General features: G+C 38.7%; 1 protein-coding gene across 2 annotated transcripts in view; it reads left to right on the forward strand.

The window, feature by feature from the left end:
* LOC149822291 (sodium-dependent phosphate transport protein 1, chloroplastic-like) overlaps positions 1-19,421 on the forward strand; it is a 214,064-nt gene that overhangs the window by 125,622 nt on the left and 69,021 nt on the right. For both annotated transcript variants that reach the window (XR_016426025.1, XM_089980998.1), the window contains exons 7-10: positions 8,242-8,379; positions 9,669-9,770; positions 10,269-10,334; positions 11,256-11,340. Coding sequence is in view for 1 of the 2 variants with exons in the window: in XM_089980998.1 (XP_089837124.1) it covers positions 8,242-8,379; positions 9,669-9,770; positions 10,269-10,334; positions 11,256-11,340 (391 nt within the window). In the remaining variant the exon portion in view is untranslated. The remainder of the gene's footprint in view (positions 1-8,241; positions 8,380-9,668; positions 9,771-10,268; positions 10,335-11,255; positions 11,341-19,421) is intronic.

Raw genomic sequence — 19,421 nt, forward strand, 5'->3', positions numbered from 1 at the left:
GCGAGAATAACTGTCAACAAATAAAAGATAGTATCTAGTTCCAGACATAGAAGCAACTGGAGCAGGCCCCCAAACATCAGAACAAATAGTCTCAAAAGGTCTTGAAGCTCTTTTATTGATAGAATGAAATGGTAAAACATGACTCTTACATAAGAGACAACTAGAACATTTGTTGTCATTTACATTTATTCCTAAACTTGACTTGGGAATGAGGTTACTTGAAACAAGCTTCTCAATGAAATTATTGCTGCAGTGACCTAGACGACCATGCCAAAGATTTGGCTTATTGATTTCAGAGACACTAAAAACGCAGGTAGGATTTTCAGAAGACAATGGTGATTGGAGCTTCAAGTTTGGGTCTGCAGAGCGAATATGTGCTGAAGGATCTTCTTGAAAAACATACATATTGCCTTGCCGTTTCCCTCTAGCGAACGTCTCCTTCGTGCAGAGATCCTTAACAAGAACAGAAGAGGGAGTAAATTCAACTGAGGCTTTGATATCATCAACAAGTTTAGAAACTGAAACAATGTTTTTCTTGATATTAGGGGCATAAAGAACATTTGAAAGATTGATGGAAGATTCAGGTAAGGGTATGATGGAGTTTCCAATATGCGAAACAGAGTGGTGTGATCCATCTCCAGTAACTATACTACTTCTACCAATGTAAGGAACAAGTTTTAAGAGCTTACCTGCATCACCAGTAACATGAGTCGCTGCGCCAGAATCCACGTACCAAGTGCCTTGTTCATTCTGTTTCAGATTCAATTCTGGTAAGGCTGACAATAACAACTCTTTTACTTCTCCGCTGGTCCTTATATTGTTTGTGCCTCTTTTTGCTTCAGTTTGTGTTGATTTTCCTTTATTTAGGGGATTGAACCAGCAGTTAGCTTTGATATGCCCCCTTTTATTACACAGAAAGCAAGTAGGAATTGGCCTCTGTCTTTGTGGGTTGGTATATGAGTTGGGGGTAGGCAATAATCCACGACCTCCATGACCACTTCTACCTTGTGCTCCTTTTCCCTTGATATCATAGTTTCCTCGTCCTCGTGCATAAGTAACCCTTGTAGCAAGAACTTCTTGTGCCCCAGTATGCATAGATGATTCTTCAGAAAATCCCTTTAGATTCATCTCATATTTTAACAATTTTGCACGCAGATCTTCAAAATTGGGCAGCTCAGGTAAACATAACAGAGAAGTGACAATCATATGATAGTCGTGTCCCAATCCACTGAGGGTTTGCTGTACCAAATCTTTATCAAAAACTGTACTTCCAACAATTGCTAACTGATCTGTGATGACCTTCATTTTGTTCAAATATTCCATGATGGTCATGGACTCCTTTCTTAACATTTGAAATTCTCTTTTAAGAAACATAATCCTGGCCTGAGAAACCTGTGAGTATGTCTGAACAAGTCTGTTCCAAAGTTGCATGGCAGTGCAGTCATCTGGAATGGCTACAAGAACCTCTTGTGAGAGTGTTGATGTAATATAAGCAACAAGCGCTTGGTCCCTTTTCATCCAAGCCACAAATTCAGGATTTCTAACATATACGGTAGTAGATTCCCCTTTGCTGTCCCTTTCTTCTTGTGATATGAACTCAGGAGGAACTGGAATGGATCCATCCAGATGTCCAGAAAGATCCTGACTCCTAATGAAAGGTATGATTTGCCTCTTCCAAGTCAAGAAATTACCATTATTTAATTTTTCAGACACAAGTTGGCTGAGGAAACTTGAAGAAAGAACTGACTGGTTAGGAAGAGAATTCATGTTTCACAGAATGAAGAATGTATTCAGCACAATCTGCTTACACCTGCAGTTCTGTAATTTTTCCTTTTTTTTTTTGCAGGAACTAATTCAGATTGCTGATACGAAACAGAAATTTAAAGACAATCAGATTTCTGATTAGTATATGAAATGAAATATCGGATATGAAAATCCAAAAAAAATGTGCATATGTATTCCTGATGTCGGCTTGTTAATGGCTGAATGAGGGAATCTGGGCCGAAGCACTCAAGAGATAAAAATAAACAGTGGCGAAACCAAGGTTCGGCCACCACCAACGTAGGAGAAAAGGAAACTGTAGGAAGAAAAATTGAGAAAAGAAGAGGATGAATAAGACGTGAATCCAAAGTTGGCTGGGTGAGAAAAGAAGGGGTGAATAAGACGTGAATCCAAGGAGAACAGAATTAGTTGGGTCAGTCGTGATTCCCAGAAACCAAAAAAGAAATCTCAGTTGTCTGGGTCAGTCGTGAACCCAGAAAGAGGCGAGAAACAGGCTGAGACTGACTGGGTCAGTCGTGATTCCAGAAAGAAATAGGAAACAGGTGTAGGATCTGCTGAGACTGATTGGGTCAGTCGTGATTCCAGAAAGAAATAGGAAACAGGTGTAGGATCTTCAGACTTTGGAATGAAACTGACTAGGTCAGTCGTGAATCCAAAAAGAAAAGAAAACAAGAACAGCCGTACCTTTTTTTTGATTGATTTTCAGACTTTGGAAGAGGAAATAGAGGAGAAAAGGATCTTCAGACGTGTCTTTTGAATCGATCCCAGTTTCAGCTGAAGCGTGGCTCTGATACCATGTTAGTTTTGCAACCTCCAGTCCGTTCCACGCTGGAGCTGCAAAACAGAGAGAGGTAGAGGAAGGGAGAGAGAGGTTTGGGGAAAACCGATACCCTGCTGTACATGGGTCGGCTGCTGTGTATTACTTTATGTTAACATGAGATTACAAACAAAATTAGGGTACTAGAATACCCTTTTTACAATAATCAATATTACATAATGCCATTAATGAGGAAGTGGGTGTCACGGGTTTGGATCTTCAGATCCATGACCCGTAACCAGAGAAAACACTTCTTTTCATCTGTGAGGATGTACATTGTCCACGAACGGGTAGCCGCAAAGACGGTGAACTGTGAGAAAGTGTATGGTCAAGACCGGGTATACCCTCTAGGGCGGTACTTCCTTGTCAGGTCGTATATCTCCAGGACCGAGCGATCCGGCGTAGATCTTGGGTTTTTGCTTACCATAAAAAGTTATGGTGAGCTGTGATGATCTTCTGAGATTGTTTGAGATAGCCACTTATGAATCTATAGCTTTGACTTTTTGTTTTAGCATGATTACATGCAAGACTCAAATGTGAGGATCAGATCGTTAGCGATTTGAGTTAGTGATCATGTTTTGGACCTTCTACGGAAGGGTGGGTTTTTCTGAGAAAGTATGATGCCTTAGTGAGTCATAACCGGTGACTGTTGGCCGCGTAAGGCTTTGAGAGATGGGAATAGATTAAGGTTGTTCAGGACAAAGCGTTTGTTAGAAGTCGTGAGAGCGACAAACGATGTCCTGATACTAATTAAATGCAGAGACCTCGTTCTAGGAACGAGAACAAGCTAGTTGTGTGGTGGTTCACAGCCTACGATCAATTGAATCGTATGCTGCGTTTGTCAGTTGCACTGCTTACTTGCTTTGAACTACTTACTGTTTGTACTTCTTACTCGCTTGCACTACTTACGCGTTTGCACTATTCACCTGCTTGCATTGCTTACCTGTTTAACTGCATATCTGCTTTAAATTGCGTAACCTACTGAATTAAATGTATATAATTCAGTTTCCTGTAGTCTCTCTTGTGCACCTACTAGTTTTTCGCGAAACTAACCCATTCTATAGGTACAGGTGATGTTTAGGTACACTACGAGCGATGGTGCGATTGCAAGATGACTTCAAGACTTTTTCTTCCTGCTCTTAGCTCGCGTCCTGGACGTTTTGGGTTTGTAACGAAATTTCCTTTGGATATCTGAATCTTGTGAGTTTTGGTTCTTTTAGCTAACGTGCCCAAAGTTGTCAGCTTGCCTTATGATTTAACAAAAGAATATCCTTCCGCTGATTTCATAAACAAACTCTAAAGGAAAGAGATATTTCTAGTCTCTTGCCTGTTTTTCTGAAAAGGTTTGCAAGTTTGAAATTTGGGGCGTTACACTCTCCCTGCCTTCTTAGAATATGAGGGAGGGGCTTGGCCCCCTCTCTGCTTCTTTTTTCGCCGAGGGGCCGAGCCCCCTTCCCTGTCTCCCTGTTTAACGGGAATGCAAGGGAGGGGCTCGACCTCCCTCCCTTTTTCCTTTTTTGCCAGGGAGGGGTCGAGCCCCCTCCCTGTTGCCCTGTTTTACGGGATGCGAGGGAGGGGCTCGATCCCCTCCCTGTTCCTTTTTTTTTGGAGAGGGGCCAAGCCCCCTCCCTGTTTTACAGGATGCGAGGGAGGGGCTCAGCCTCCTCCCTGTTCCCTTTTTCAGGGAGGGGTCGAGCCCCCCTCCCTATTGTAAGGGTTACGAGGGAGGGGTTCAACCCCTCCCTGTTTCTCCTTTTCGCAAGGGAGGGGCTGAGCCCTCCCCTTGCCTCCCTTTGTGTTTCAGCCATCGGGGATGGGGCGCAACCCCTTCCTTGTGGACCGATAGAAGTTGGAAGGGGCGCAACCCCCTTCCCTTCTCTTTTACCTTTTCTTGCAGACAAGCAGGCAGGGGTTGTGCCCCTGCCCCTTTCCTTTTTCATGACAGGACGGTGGACAGGGGCTGCACCATCTGCCCCCCCCCCCCCCTTCTTTCATTTTCTTAGGTCGACTCCTAGTGAGGGGCGACGCTTTTTGCTGTGTTAGAGTAACCATTTCTTGTCTTTTACAGCTTGCACGATGGATTCCGAGCCCTTCGTTACTTACACATGAAGGCAAACACAACCCCGAGACTCCCCAAGGTAGGGGAAAGTTGCGCAATGGACTTTGGGCAAGCTGAACTAAGTTAAAACACTAAAAATGCAAATTAAATAATTTACTATATATGTATATATATATATATATATTTATAATAGTACACTTTTAAACTCAAGGACGCAGTTTTGCGATCCTTGTCCTCATTACTTTTTGTTATTTACTTTCGCCGCTGCGCTTTAGTGCACAGGCTGATTTCCTTTACGCATTTATTTGGCTTGATACGCGGTTTCGTGTATCAAGCATCGCTTTCTGTCATTTACTTTCGCTGTCGCGCTTTAGTGCACAAGCCGATTTCTTTTATGCATTTATTTGGCTTGATATACGATTTCGTGTTTCAAGCATCACTTTTTGTCTTTTACTTTCGTTGCTTATTTCGTGTTTCAAGCCCTTAGGGGCGGACTCAACTAGCTATTCTGGGTATTTGAAAATACATGACATAATAGACCCCCAAACTAGTCTCAGTTGTTTCTACAATTCGTGCTTTGCGCGTACCCGCAGGCCAACTAAGTATCAAAACAAAAGTTATCCTATTTACTTTTTGTTTGCTTTGTACTATTTGTTAATTGCTGCTTATGCTAGTTGTAGCATTTACTTGCGTTGATGAACTGCTTATGCTAATTATAGCATTTACTTATGTTGATGAACTGCTTATACTAATTGTAGCATTTGTGTTGATAAACTGCTTATAGAGTTTCTCACTTGTATAAACTGTTGAGCATGATAGAATTAAATGCATGCACTTAATTCTATTATCTACTGTTCTATTTGTGCACCTACCAGTTTTTTGTGAGACTGACCCATTTCATGGGCACAGGTGATGAATAGGTTGCGAAACAGGCGATGGCGTGATTGCGAGATGGTTCGAGATCCTATTGTTTTGCTGTCAGCTCACATCCTGTACTTTTGGGTTTTTGGCAAGGGTTTTCCTCAGGAAAACCAAATTTTGTACAATCAGATCTTATTTTGAATACAATGGCTTATTAAAATGTTTGCAAGTTACTTTTATGTGAAAATGTAAATTTTTACGCTAACGCGCCCTAGGTTGTCAACTTGCCTTTCATCTTTCTTATTCAAAGAAAAACGTTTCCGCTGATATGTTAAACAAAACTCTTTCAAAAACTCTGTTAAGAAAAGATTTTTTCAGCCTTTAGAACTAAAATAAAAAGGTTTATAAGTTTGAAATTTTGGGGCGTTACACCGGGAGTATCCGAGTCATTTCGGATATCAAAAAGGACTGTACGTACCTCTTAGGGCTACACAGGGTTGAGGGAAAGACTTGGTTGAGAATATGCAAATGCCAAATATTCATTTTTGTTTTTTAAAACAACGAATATTACAAGCTTTGGGATTTAGCATGTGAAATCCTCTTTTTCTTTAAAGATTTGCATCTTTAAATGCACACATAAGGTAAAGTAAGCAGGAGTATGCAAAACTGCGTACCTTACTAAGTTATATATATGTATATATGATACATATATATCAATGCATAAGCCTGTGCACATTACAACGCGACGACAATGTAAATGATATAAAGCTAGACTCGATGTGTGAAACCACATATTGAGCTAAATAAACTACGTAAGCGATGCACGAAACCGTACATCGGCCAAATAAATTGCCTAAGCAGCGAAATCGTACATTGGCTAACTAAATTGCGTAAGTAGTAGCCTACACATGTAACAACACGACGGCGAAGTAAATGACATAAAGCGAGACTTGATGTGCGAAACCACACATTGAGCTAAATAAACTTCGTAAGCGATGCACGATGTACGAAACCATACATCAGTTAAATAAATTGCGTAAACAGTGTACGATGTACAAAACTGTACATCGGCTAAGTAAATTGCATAAGCAGTAGTCTGTGCACGTAACAGCGCGGCGACAGAGTAAATGGCATAAATTTTAAATGGACAAGAATACGCAAAACTGCGTCTTTGAGTTGAAAGCATATATATATATATATATGTATAAGTTAGAAGTATTTTGTCATTTGTCCTCGTATGCAACTTTCTCCTACAATCGAAGATGGTCGGATTCGCTGACGATTCTGAGCGTAGGTTATCAAGGGCTTATGCCTTGGTGCACATGTTGCATCCGTTGCGCTGATGGGGTGCACTAAAAGGTATCTTGTCGTGCTGCGAATGAAACAATGAATTTTTTTTAATTTAATGAAGTAAGCAACGTTTGTGTTGCAGGGGTCGAACCCGAACCTAGTTCGAGCCGGGCACGGTAACAAAAAAAATGGATCAAGCTGAGTTTGACCTTTGCCGAACTTAGCTTGGCTAAGCCAAGTGAGGGGTAGCCCATGCTGCCCCTTGACTGAGCCGAGATCGGTTTAAGAAGATCGAGTCAGGCTCAGTGCTAGCCGGGCTCAGCTCGGCTATGTTCGATCAACAGAAGGTGGGGATTGAGCTGGGCTCGGTAATGGCCGAGCTCAACTCGATCAGGCCTACCTAGCATGGCTGGGCAGGCCATAGCCGAGCTAGGCTCGGTTGGAACCCAACCGAGCCAGGCTTGGTTCCTGGCAAGAGGGGAAACAAAGGGGAGGGGGTGGGCTCGGTGGTCAGGCCGAGCCCAGCCTGGCCTGGCCCCCATGTTGCGATAGGCTCGATCGACAGAGGGGGTGTGTGGGCTCGATGGTCAGGCCGGATCCGGGTTGGATCCGGGGCACCCGAATCTGGGTTGGATCCAGATACAAACAACAAATTTTTTTTTTTTTTTGAAAACATGAGTATTACACTATGGTTAATGACCATAGAGACCTTGGTCAAACAATAAAAAGAAAAATAGAAAAAACAAGACAAAATAGTCCCTAGTGAACCCTTCTAATTACAAGGGGTAAAAAGATAAAAATGCCTCAGGTAGGCATGACAAATTACAAAACTGCAAAATTATATATATATATATATATATATATATATATATATATATATATATATATATATATATACATTTTAACAGTATATGCATACATAAAGAATGTGAGCTTGAATACATCAAACGGCCATGGAGTGGAACCTTGAATACCAAAAATGTTTATCCATCCCTTAACTGTAATGCATTTGAGGTTTATGCACCTAGACCAGAAACAATCTTAAAGAAGTCACTCCTATTCGGGGTTAACACAGGGGCTTCAATTGCTATCTTGAGTTGTTCTTCCTTATAGTTTTGGTCCCTTCCAAGATCTTTTCCTTCACACATGCTTAGCATAGTATCTTGTGGAACTCTGGAAGCATGAGCTCAGTATTCATAGTCATTGTCTCAAATGGTATATAAATAAAATTTTTTTTTGAGACGTAAAATTCAATTTATGAAGAAATAGTGGTGATAAATTTTGATATCATTCTAGTATCGTCCTAATATTGGAAAATATTACACTTGCCACTTCTTTACTATATTTTAGACATAAATTGCATCTTTTTTTAGCAAGACTAAGTAATTTTTTTTGCCCCTTCTCTTTTTTCTTTTTTTGCTGGTTAAATCAGGTATTAAAGTTCAACCTCACAGAATCTGGGCTATTCTGTGTCTTACCATGGTTGACCATGGCTGTCTTTGCTAATATTGGAGGGTGGATTGCAGACACACTTGTGAGCAAGGGGATTTCTGTCACAACAGTTCGTAAGGTAATAGTTATTTTTGTGAAAAAGTGGCAACCGCAATGTGAGGATCTAATCAGTTTGCAATAGAAATTCACATGCTCAATGATTAAATTTATTATCATATTCACTGTTGTTGTTCAATTTGAACTTCAAACATAAATGAACTCATTATGCCAACCAAAAGAAGGGAAAAAATCCGGATGGCCACAGAAGTTCTAATGTACCTGTTTCATTTAATCTCCTTTATATTCAGTTCTGAATCCATTCCTCATATAAACCTTTACTTGCTTTTAGTAATCCATATGGTATTTTAGTTAGAACACTAATGTTCATAATTTTGGTTCTATGTTCAGAAGAAAATTGCAGTCATAAAATTTTCCTAGGAATAGAGGAAATATAGTGGTTGTGATTGGTCTATGTTCATAACAGTCACAGCTTATCATGTAATAGAAGCTGGATAATTCGGAGAATCATTTTAAGTTTTAACAACATATAAAACTTGGGTGTACTACAACACAGTTTGGAATCTAGGTTGCAAAATCTAAGAAATAAATGAATGGGAAGGACACTTTCCCATCCCCCTAAATTCTATTTTTTCCTTTATATCCTCCTCTCTTCTCTACTTATTTATTCCACTTGTTTGAATCTCACTTAAAACTTTATTTGCCTATGATTTCTGTGGAATATTATTTTCTTATACCATTGTATTTCATACCTGTGATGAAACTGTCCCTGATCATTCACTTCAACTTATATTATATTTACAATCTGAGAAGGCGTGATATGCTGGTTTAATTATATGGTTGTTGTATGGATTGCTAAGAGGCTGAGAGAGTGAAGAACATTTTCATCAGTTCATAGCAAAGAATTATACGAGTTGACGAAACCAACACTGCACAAGATTATAGAAAGAGGGATACAAAAGTGATACACCACAAATAGTCCCTTCAATATGAAATGCATCCATTTCAAGTAGAAAGTTTGATACCTCTATGTTGTGCATGATATTGTGTTTGTGTGTGCACATATATGTGTGCACACATGCATGTCACCTGCACATGCATAAGTGCAATCTAATTTGGTATTCTTTTTCATTTTTGAGAAAGTAATGCAGAGTTGTTTCTCATAGAGCAGTTTCTAGTGATTCATTGCAGTAGAAATAATGGGTATACGTTAGAGGCATTAAGCATTAGGACACAATTCCCTCCTTAGGTTCATCCTAAGATTTTATTTTCTCTTTCAATATTTTTACTGATGAACCCTCAAGGCTCCTTCACCTGTTGCTCTGCTTAATAATTCTTGATGTGCTGCAGATTATGCAATCCATTGGTTTCCTGGGACCAGCTTTCTTTCTCACACAACTGAGCCACATCAGTTCTCCAGCACTAGCAGTACTGTGCATGGCTTGCAGTCAGGTATGCCATGGATTTCTTTCTCATTTTTTCCGAAGTTTTGCATTCTACTGTTTTATCAGAATTCTACAAGTACCTATGTATGACTTCTGCTATGCATTCTACTGTTTTATCAGAATTCTACAAGTACCTATGTATGACTTCTGCTACTATCCTCATGGTATATCTGATTTTCTATAGATCCATAATGCATTTAAGCACTGTTAAGAACCGAAAAAGATCTGTCAATGTTCTGGTCAACAGTGAGTTTTCTTTCTGCTGATATCGTGCATGGGCAAAAAAATAAACCTTTTCCAACTTTTTTTTTCCTTCCAATTTTTTATTAGTCATGCCCTTTTGCTCTTTACTTTGCTTCTTGTGAACAGATTTTTTTTTTTGAATTTTGGACTTATATAATTTCTTCAAATGTTAATATTTGCTGTTACTCTGTCATCAATCTAGTATTGTGTGTTTCCCTAGTAGTTCTAAAATTCTAACACGATTTTTTATTTGGTTTACCAGGGAACAGATGCATTTTCACAATCTGGTCTCTATTCAAACCATCAGGACATAGGTCCGCGTTATGCTGTAAGTGTCAGATTTCTTCTTGTCTGTGCACCAAACAGACTGGATTCATTGAAATTAATTTTATTTAGTGACCATATGGAACTAGGTTGCTCATGTGGTTTCATATGGTACCAATGAATTTAAATGAACTGGATAGTGTTAAGAGATGAACATATTGCTTCTTTTGCTCTCCAGGAGTTATCAATATTAAACTCCTTTATGATGAATGTATATGAAAAAGATTAGTCTAGCAGTCACTGATATTGCTGATATTTTGAAAATATTGTGATAATATCACCATTTTAAGGTAAGCTGCTAATATCGGCAAATTATCTCTGCATGATATTATCATGATATTTTTGTGATATTTTGAAAGATTCTTATTTTTATACATTTTACACCTAGTTTTCAAGTTTTTTGTTTCTTTTGTATTTTAAAAACTTTAAAGTTTGTTTCTTTATATTTTTGCAAGAAAAATAATACAAAACCTATTAATTTCTTATCTTTCTTATTATTATTTTATTATTTTAATTTTTACAACTTTTTGAGATTTTCTGGAGTTTTTTCCGAGGAAAGCCACTTTTTGAAAAAAAACTCCGAGAAAAACCCTTGTGGAGAAATGGCCGAGAACTATATTGGTGACTATGGTCTAGCATATGTTTTTAAAGGTTATCCTTTTAAAAGGGTGAAGATGCATGCTATGATTCTCATATCAAGTTTCAGTTAACTTTTGTATCCATGAATTCCTGCCTTCTATCTTTCTCATCTCATAAATTTATGAGATAATAAAGCATTAGTGCCATTGTCCAGGCACCCTTTCATAATAGCCCTGCCTTCACATCTCTTTTCTTCCATAAATATTTTAGAATGTTTAGTCTTCTTGCTTCTACAAGATAAATGAGTATGTCTGTCCTGAATGAAGCTTTATCTTTTTTGTTACAGGGTGTACTTCTTGGATTGTCAAACACAGCTGGAGTATTAGCTGGTGTCTTTGGGACAGCAGCCACTGGTTTCATACTCCAACATGGTTAGTTGGTCTCCTTTTCTTCTATTATTTTTTGTCTTTTGGTTTAACAAATTGCCTTGGTTCTAGAGGATGTGCCAAAATCATTCCAAAGTTGATGTTTTTATAAGGCAAACCTTATTAATCTGAAGAAAATTTCAAGTTTGCTCAAAGAATTTGTTTGTTATTGTTGAAATCTTTAAAAATTCAATATTTTGTTAAGATAAACCTTGTTAATCTAAAGAAATATTGAAGTCTTCTCATTGCAAGGTATTTGTGTGACCAAGAAAATGCTATCATTTATTTTCTCTTTTGAAAGAACAGTACTGTTAAGGATAGCTCATAATAGAGGTATTTTTAGTCCAAGTTAGAAGGAACACATTTATACATTATAATATGTAACAGGGACATACTTATAATTTGTCTCATTATACCTCATTATAACTAGACATGTTGGTATATCCCTCCTCATTAGAGGGGTCTGTTAGAATCTCCACCTGTACCGGTATCGAGAAAGGAGAGAGAGAAACGAAGAAGAGAAGCAAGAGGGGTCTGCGGCTGTCACGATTTTTGTTAAAAGGAATCATGACCTAAAACTCATATTAATACTTGAATGTACAGTATGGGTCTGGATCCATTTTAATATCCAGACCCGAAGAAAAGAAACAAAAGTAACAATAGTAACGTACATACAATAGGTGGATGTGGGTCGGGTCTGGAGTCTTGATATCCAGACCCGAGACCCGTACACCTAAACACCTTTTTCACCCCCCCTCAAGTTGATCATGGTTTTGAACCATGAACAACTTGTCTTTAAGCATCCAAAAACGATCTTTTGTCAGGTTTTTTGTAAATATGTCTGCAACTTGTCTTTAGTGTTGACAAACTCAGGCTCAATCTTTTTTTCTTCAACTTTTTGTCTTACAAAATGTTGGTCAATCTCAATATGCTTAGCACGACTGTGGTGAACTGGATTGAATGACATGTTGAGAGCACTTTGATTGTCAAACAACAATGTAGAGCGAGCAATCATTTCTCCCACTTCAGTTAGGAGATGCCTGACCCATGTGGCTTCGACAGTAGCTGCATCCATGGATCTATACTCAGCCTCAGTGCTTGATCTAGCAACAACCTTTTGTTTTCTACTGCTCCAAGAGACTAAATTCCTTCTAATAAAGACACAATATCCTGATGTAGATCTTCGTTCATCGGGATCCCCTGCCCAGTCTACATCACAGTATACAGTAAGTTCGCGATCATTCTTGCCCAACGACTGCGATGAATATATCAATCCATCCCCAACGGTCCCTTTCAGATATCTAAGTATCCTCTTAATCGCTTCCATATGTCCAGTACGTGGTGTATGCATAAACTCAGACACGTGATTGACTGAATAAACAATATCGGGTTGAGTGAATGTGAGATACTGCAACATTCCTATTAGACTGTGATACCTGATGGGGTCGTCACACAGATCTTCATCATGAGCACTGAGTTTTTGGAGAAGCACACTTGGAGTTCCTAGAGGTTTGCAGTCTTTCATGCCTGTCTTGCTAAGAACATCCACGATATACTTGTGTTGAGTGAGCGTCAAGCCATGAGCTTGGTTTTCAACTTCTACACCAAGAAAATAGCACAGGACACCAAGATCTTTCATTTTTAATCTCTGACCTAGTAAGTTTTTTACTTCTTTGATGTGAGCTTCAGTGTAAAGCCCGTTAAAAAAAATTCGTGTCATACACGTGTCGGACATGTGTCGGGGGTTTGGTCTGCTGTGTCGGGCCCGGATCCAGGTCCGAACCGGACCTGAGCCTAACCCGGGTTCTCGAAGCCTTGAGAACTTGCGTCTTTTAAAAGACGCAGGAGCCTCGGGTGAGGGGTAGAAACCCTTGCCCCTTCTCTCTCCTCTCTCGTTTCTGACAGCTTCCTGGCAGACGTCGGCGATCGAAGCCACCAGTGACTTCCATGCATCGACGAACTCCCCGTCGCCGACGATCGTAGCTGTCGGCCATCTCCCCCTTCGAGCTGGCGTCGGCAACCCATCGTCGGCCACCATCTTCTCCCTCTTTGTCTGCAACGATCGGTGACCCCTGGCGATCGCGTTGACGGCTTCTGAGCATCAGTAACCCACTATCTCCCACGATCTCCAGGAACCTCCATCAGCTGACGACCTCGTTTCCTTGACGGCCACCTGCGACATCGCCGCCAACCTCCCGACTGACGGTCGGCTGCGCTAGAACACCGGAGCTGTCGGCGCCCCTTCTACTCAGCCTCTCCCCTTGTTCTATACGTACTAAACCTTTCTATGGATAAACTCTTTTCTATCTTTTGCTCACTGTTTGGCTTAGTTAGGAAATGGGTTTGTGCTGTCTTTTTGCTAACGTGCTCTGAAGAATCGACTTGTGCTTTTATCTAAAACCTATGGTATATTTAAAAATCTTTGCTACAAACTCTGACTTTCGAAGGTAATTTCATTCAAATCTTCTTGTCTCAAGTCGAACTTCTGGGTCGTTATAACTTTTATTCGCCGGTAGCCCCCAGGTATGTAAAACCCTCTCTCTCCCTGGTCTCATCGTGTCGGCAGCGGGTTTCGTCCCCCTGCCATTTGTTGTGTCGATAGGGGGGCTCCGCCCCCCTGTATTTGAGTGTAGAATGCACTCATATTTATAATTGAAAGTTTCCATACGTTGAAAGTTTCTATACGTTGAGGGTATGAAAGGGTGTCAAAACAGTCCATTTTGAACGATCAAAACGTTTGAAAAATAAAAAGATACGCCTTTTTGAAGTTTCAGGAAAAATGGCAAAATTAGTCGACTGGAACAGTAGTTAGTCGACTAATAGTTAGTTATTAGTACACTGACAGTTATCGTCGGTCGACTGATCTGTTAATCGAGCCGTTTGAAAATCTGAACTTTTGAAACTTAGTCGACTAGAGATAAAATTAGTCGACTGATAATATCATCAGTAGACTGAAAAACCTTTCAGTCGACTGCTGCTAAATTTTCTGAAAAACATACATTCTGTCCGGTCGACTGATAAAAGCCTTCGGTCGACTAATTTGACAAAAATGACTTTTTAGAAAATATAGCGCGAAAGGATTAGTCGACTGGTAAGTCTATTGGTCGACTAATAAACACGAAAATTTAAGAAAAGAGTTTTATAAAAAGATTTTCATGAGGGGTTCTTTTAGAAAAGTTTTTCTAAAGACTTTTTAAGTAAAATGCAACCAAAATATGCACTCTAAGTAAGGCTCTTACAAGAATCTAAGACTTTTAATGAATTTAACATTTGCACACTAGTCTTCAAAGATTCTTCAAAGAACTCTTCAATGTCTTCATTGCCTTAGCTGAAATGCAGTTGATTTCACTTGCTCATCATCAAAACCTTGTACTTGAAGTATCATGTACGACTTCATTGTCGTAACACCCTCCTCCTTTATCCGAGCTTGGGACCGGCAGTGTATAACTAAACAGTTATACATAGGCGGAGTTACTTCAAATACTCAATATACAAAATAAATGCACAATGTTTATAAGCTTTACACCATAAAAGAAGTGCAATAAATGCACAGTGTTTATAAGCTTTACATCAAAGAAAGTGCAATGAATGCACACTGTTTATAAGCTTAAGGAGACAGCTCCTTACTGTAATACATTCATACAATGAGCTCACATAGCCCTTATTTATAAGCATACTTCAGAGACGTTGGGCTATTCCCAACGGCTCTTATTAGAGACGTTGGGAATCAGCCCAACGTCTATCTTTTTAAAACTGTGTACACAGTCAGTGGCTGACTGTTGTACACTATACACAGTCAGCCACTGACTTTGTACAAAAACATTATATAAAAAACAAAAATAAGAAATGGAAAAAATTCCAAAAATAAGGAAAAATAAAAAGGAAGAATTACAATCATATTAAAAAATATGAATATGCGTAAAATAAAAAAATGACTAAAATACCCCTATAGGAAAGAAATATATATTTTATATATATAAGTAGATGGATATGTGTACATATATATGAAATATATATATGTATATGTATCTTCTTTTATATATATAAAATATATATAGAAAATACATTGTCTTATAAATTACAATTTAACACCCCCCTCAAACTTAGGGCAAGATGACCGAAAGTTTGCCAAGGAGGAAATTGAACAGCAGAGCACACAAAACTTTGGTGAAGAAATCTGCCAATTGATATTCTGAAGTTACATATGGAAGATCTATAACTTCTTTCGGATACGCTTCCCGAACATAGTGACAGTCCATCTCAATGTGCTTAGTTCGCTCATGAAAAGTATGATTTTTGGCATTGTATATTGCACTTTTGTTATCACAGCATAGCTTGGTGGGCCCTTCTATTGTGATCCCATGTCTTCTAATAGTTGATGAATCCATACAATTTCCATGGTAGTAGTTGTCATGACACAATATTCAGCTTCTGTTGAGGATAGAGACACTTTTTGTTGCTTCTTACATCTTTATGAAATCAGCGAGTCTCCTAAAAACACACAAAAACCAGTGGTGGAGTGACGGTTATTTGGGTCACCTCCCCAGTCAGAGTCAGTATAAGCAATTAATTTTAATTCAGAAGAAGTGGATAAGAATACTCCCCTGTTTAGATCTCACAATCCGCAAGATGACACTCATGTGAACTGATGTTGGTGCATGTTGGAACTGACTTGCAGTATGAACTTCATGAGAGATATCCGGTCTAATAATACTCAGATATATCAAAGATCCCACAAGCTGTCTGTAGGGGGTGGGATCGAAGAGAGGAATACCATCATCAATCTTCATTTTGGCTCCTACTATAGCAGGAGTTTCACAAACCTTATCATCTGTAATACCTGACTGGTCAATAATCTCAGAAGCAAGCTTAGTTTGAGATAAAAAATACCCTCTATGAGAGTATGCTACTTCAATACCCAAAAAATAAGTTAGAAATCCCAAATCAGACATTTCAAACCTATCTTTCAAAATTGATTTTATGCTTTTAACCCCTTTAGAATTACTTCCGGTTATAAGCATATCATCCACATATAAGAGCAAAATGACAATCTCTGCATTGGTTTTTCTAACAAATAAGACAGTGACAGTGAAACAGGAAGAAAAACCATTTTCTAACATTACGGAGTTAAATCTATCATACCAAGCCTTGGGGGCTTGTTTTAAACCATGAAGTGCTTTTCGAAGACGGAGCACTTTCCCTTTGGGAGTCTCCATTCCTGGTGGAGCATCCATATATACCTCTTCATTCAGATCACCATTTAGGAAGGCGTTTTTAACATCAATTTGATAGATGTTCCATTTATTGATTGAGGCAACGATAATGAGACATCGAACAATGACCATTCGGGCTATAGGGGCAAAAGTTTCTTCATAGTTAATCCCGTATTCTTGACTATATCCCTTTGTAATTAATCGAGCCTTATATCTCTCAAGAGATCTATCGCTCTTAGTTTTTACCTTAAATACCCATCTACACCCTATTGTTTTCTTACCCTTAGGAAGATCTTGAAACTCCCAAGTCTTTGCCCTGTTGAGAGCTGAAAGCTCACATTCTATTGCTTTCAGCCATTCATCATTCTTTTTGGTTTCTTTGAAGTTTTTGGGTTCTATATAAGAATGAATGGCGCTAAGGCAGACTCTATGTTTAGGAGTAAACGAATCATATGAAATAAACCTAGAAGGCATCTTTCTACTTCTCTCAGTTCTTCGTAGGTTTTCATTATTTGTTGAATTAGACCCACTAGGTTCACTGGATTTTTCAATTGCACTCCTAAAACTATTTTTATCTCTATGACTATATGTTATAGGATCTCTCAATGCTCCTTCATTTCTATGTTGAGAGATAGGTGGATGGGAAGAGCCATCTTCTTTATCATTGACGTCATTATGAATGAAATCGTCATCACTATCATCATCATGTGCTAACATTTCAAATAAAAAGGAGTAATCCATGTTTTCTTTAAAGGGTTCACTCCTTTCAAAACCATTAACATTTTCCAGAAAACTCACATTTCTGAAAACATATAGCTTGTCATTTATCATAACAACGAAACCCTTTTTGGGTTTCAGAATATTCAAGAAAAGCGCATGCAATGGCTTTTGGTGAAAGTTTGTCGTTCTTGTCAGTAAGAACTAAACATTTGCAACAAAAAATTCTCAACCGACTATAGTCGGGTTCTTTGGTATACAATTTTTCAAAATGCGAGATATTATTCAAGTTTTTTTAAGGTAGCCGATTTATCAGATAGACAGATGCTAAAGCCGCTTCAGCCCAAAAACCTTTTGGGATGTTTTGAGAAACAAGTAATGTTCAAGTTGTCTCTATTATATGTCTATGCTTCCTTTCGGCCAGTGTTGTGAAAAGTGTTGCGGCGTAGCGAGGCGCTCCACCAAAATCTAAGGCGATGCGTAAGCCTCGAGGCGCAAAGCGTAAGCCTCAAATTTTTTTTTATTAAAACTTAAAAAAAAACTATAAAAAATATCTAAAATTATAAATAAATAAGAAATGCTTTATTAATGAAGCAACAACCAACAAAAAATAAAAAAACTCAAATAAATATGGAAAAAATATGATCTATGTAAGTATCTAAGAAATAAAATCTGAGCATTCATTCAATAAAAAATTAACATTAACAACAAAATGCATATTAGCAATAACAACATGTGTGGCTCGAAGCAGAAGTAGAGGGTGGAGCCAAGGCTGATCCAATTGAATACCTAGGTACCTTTTATGCTCACAATTACAATATCCTAGGAAATAATAAGATCATATATGGGTCAGGAGACTGGGGACAAGGCTGATCTTTTGAGGTTGGGATGTAGTAGCCATGGCAAGTAACTTTTTCCACTTTGGGCAAATAGGCTTGATATGCCCCGGTTCCTTACAAAAATGGCATAAAAGCTTGCTATAATCCTTCTTCTCTCCTTGACCACTTGAGTTTTGATTCTTGAAGTGAGGAGGCTTGTAGGTCCTTAAGTTGCTCCCCGGTCTTGTGACGACATTAACTCTTTCATTTTCTTCATTATAGGAAGGTGTAGCTAGAACACTTGGGTTGTTCTTGCTTATACTCATACGAGTCTCTTCCTCACTTAGTTTAGTAATTACATCTTCAAGAGAGGGGGAAGTGAAAGCGGATAAAAGAGAAGATCAGATTTGTTCAAATTAAGGCCTAAGCCCATTCAAAAAATTAAAAAAGCTATCTTCTTTCAATTGTTTATTACGAAGCTCTATGGCTTCTCCACTTCACTTGGGTTGAAGCATAGCAAGCTCATCCTAAATAGAAGAGAGTTCGGCAAAATACTCTCTTATAGTCATCTCTCCTTGATGAAGAGTTAGAGCTCTCTTTTGGAGGTAATATTTATGAGACAAGTCCCTAGAGGTGTACATCTTCTCAAGGTACTCCCACGCTTGAGAAGCCTTCTTAAACTTGATAATATTGGCGTTAATTCTTGTTTCTACGGATGAGAAAATCCATGAGAGGATTTTAAAATTCCTCATCTCCCATTCTTGATGCTTTTTGGTGTAGTCTTCAAGAGCCTTGGCTCTTTCTTCGCCTTCAAGGATTTTTATTTCTCCTTTCTCCATCAAGGTTATCTTTGGCTCCGGTTCAGGAATCGAGCCTTGAACATAACCCCAAAGCCCTTTTCCTTTAATATGAGTCTTCATGTTTCCAGCCCAGACGTGATAGTTGGACCCATTGAGTTTGAAGCCGAGAGAAAAATGAGTCTTTTTCACTCATTAAAGAGGAGAGTTGATGAAAAAGAATATGTAGCACAAAGGATTTTTAGACCTTTCTTGATGGAAGAGTCTTCTAAAATATTGGATGAACAAGCGAATCCACTTCAATCACCAAAAAAATTGAGGGCACACTTTTCGAGGCACCCGAAAAAGTGAGAATCCACACAATCTTTTTTTTCTCCAACCTTGCTCTGATACCATGTGAAGAATCCTTGCAAACAATCAAGTTTTCAAATAACTTGGTACTTCAAATACTCAATACACAAAATAAATGCAAGTGTTTATAAGCTTTACACCACAAAAGAAGTGCAATAAATGCACACTGTTTATAAGCTTTACACCAAAGA

Source organism: Nuphar pumila, chromosome 11 (genome assembly GCF_984573655.1).
Source record: "Nuphar pumila chromosome 11, dmNupPumi1.hap1.1, whole genome shotgun sequence".
Taxonomy (NCBI): Eukaryota; Viridiplantae; Streptophyta; class Magnoliopsida; order Nymphaeales; family Nymphaeaceae; genus Nuphar; species Nuphar pumila.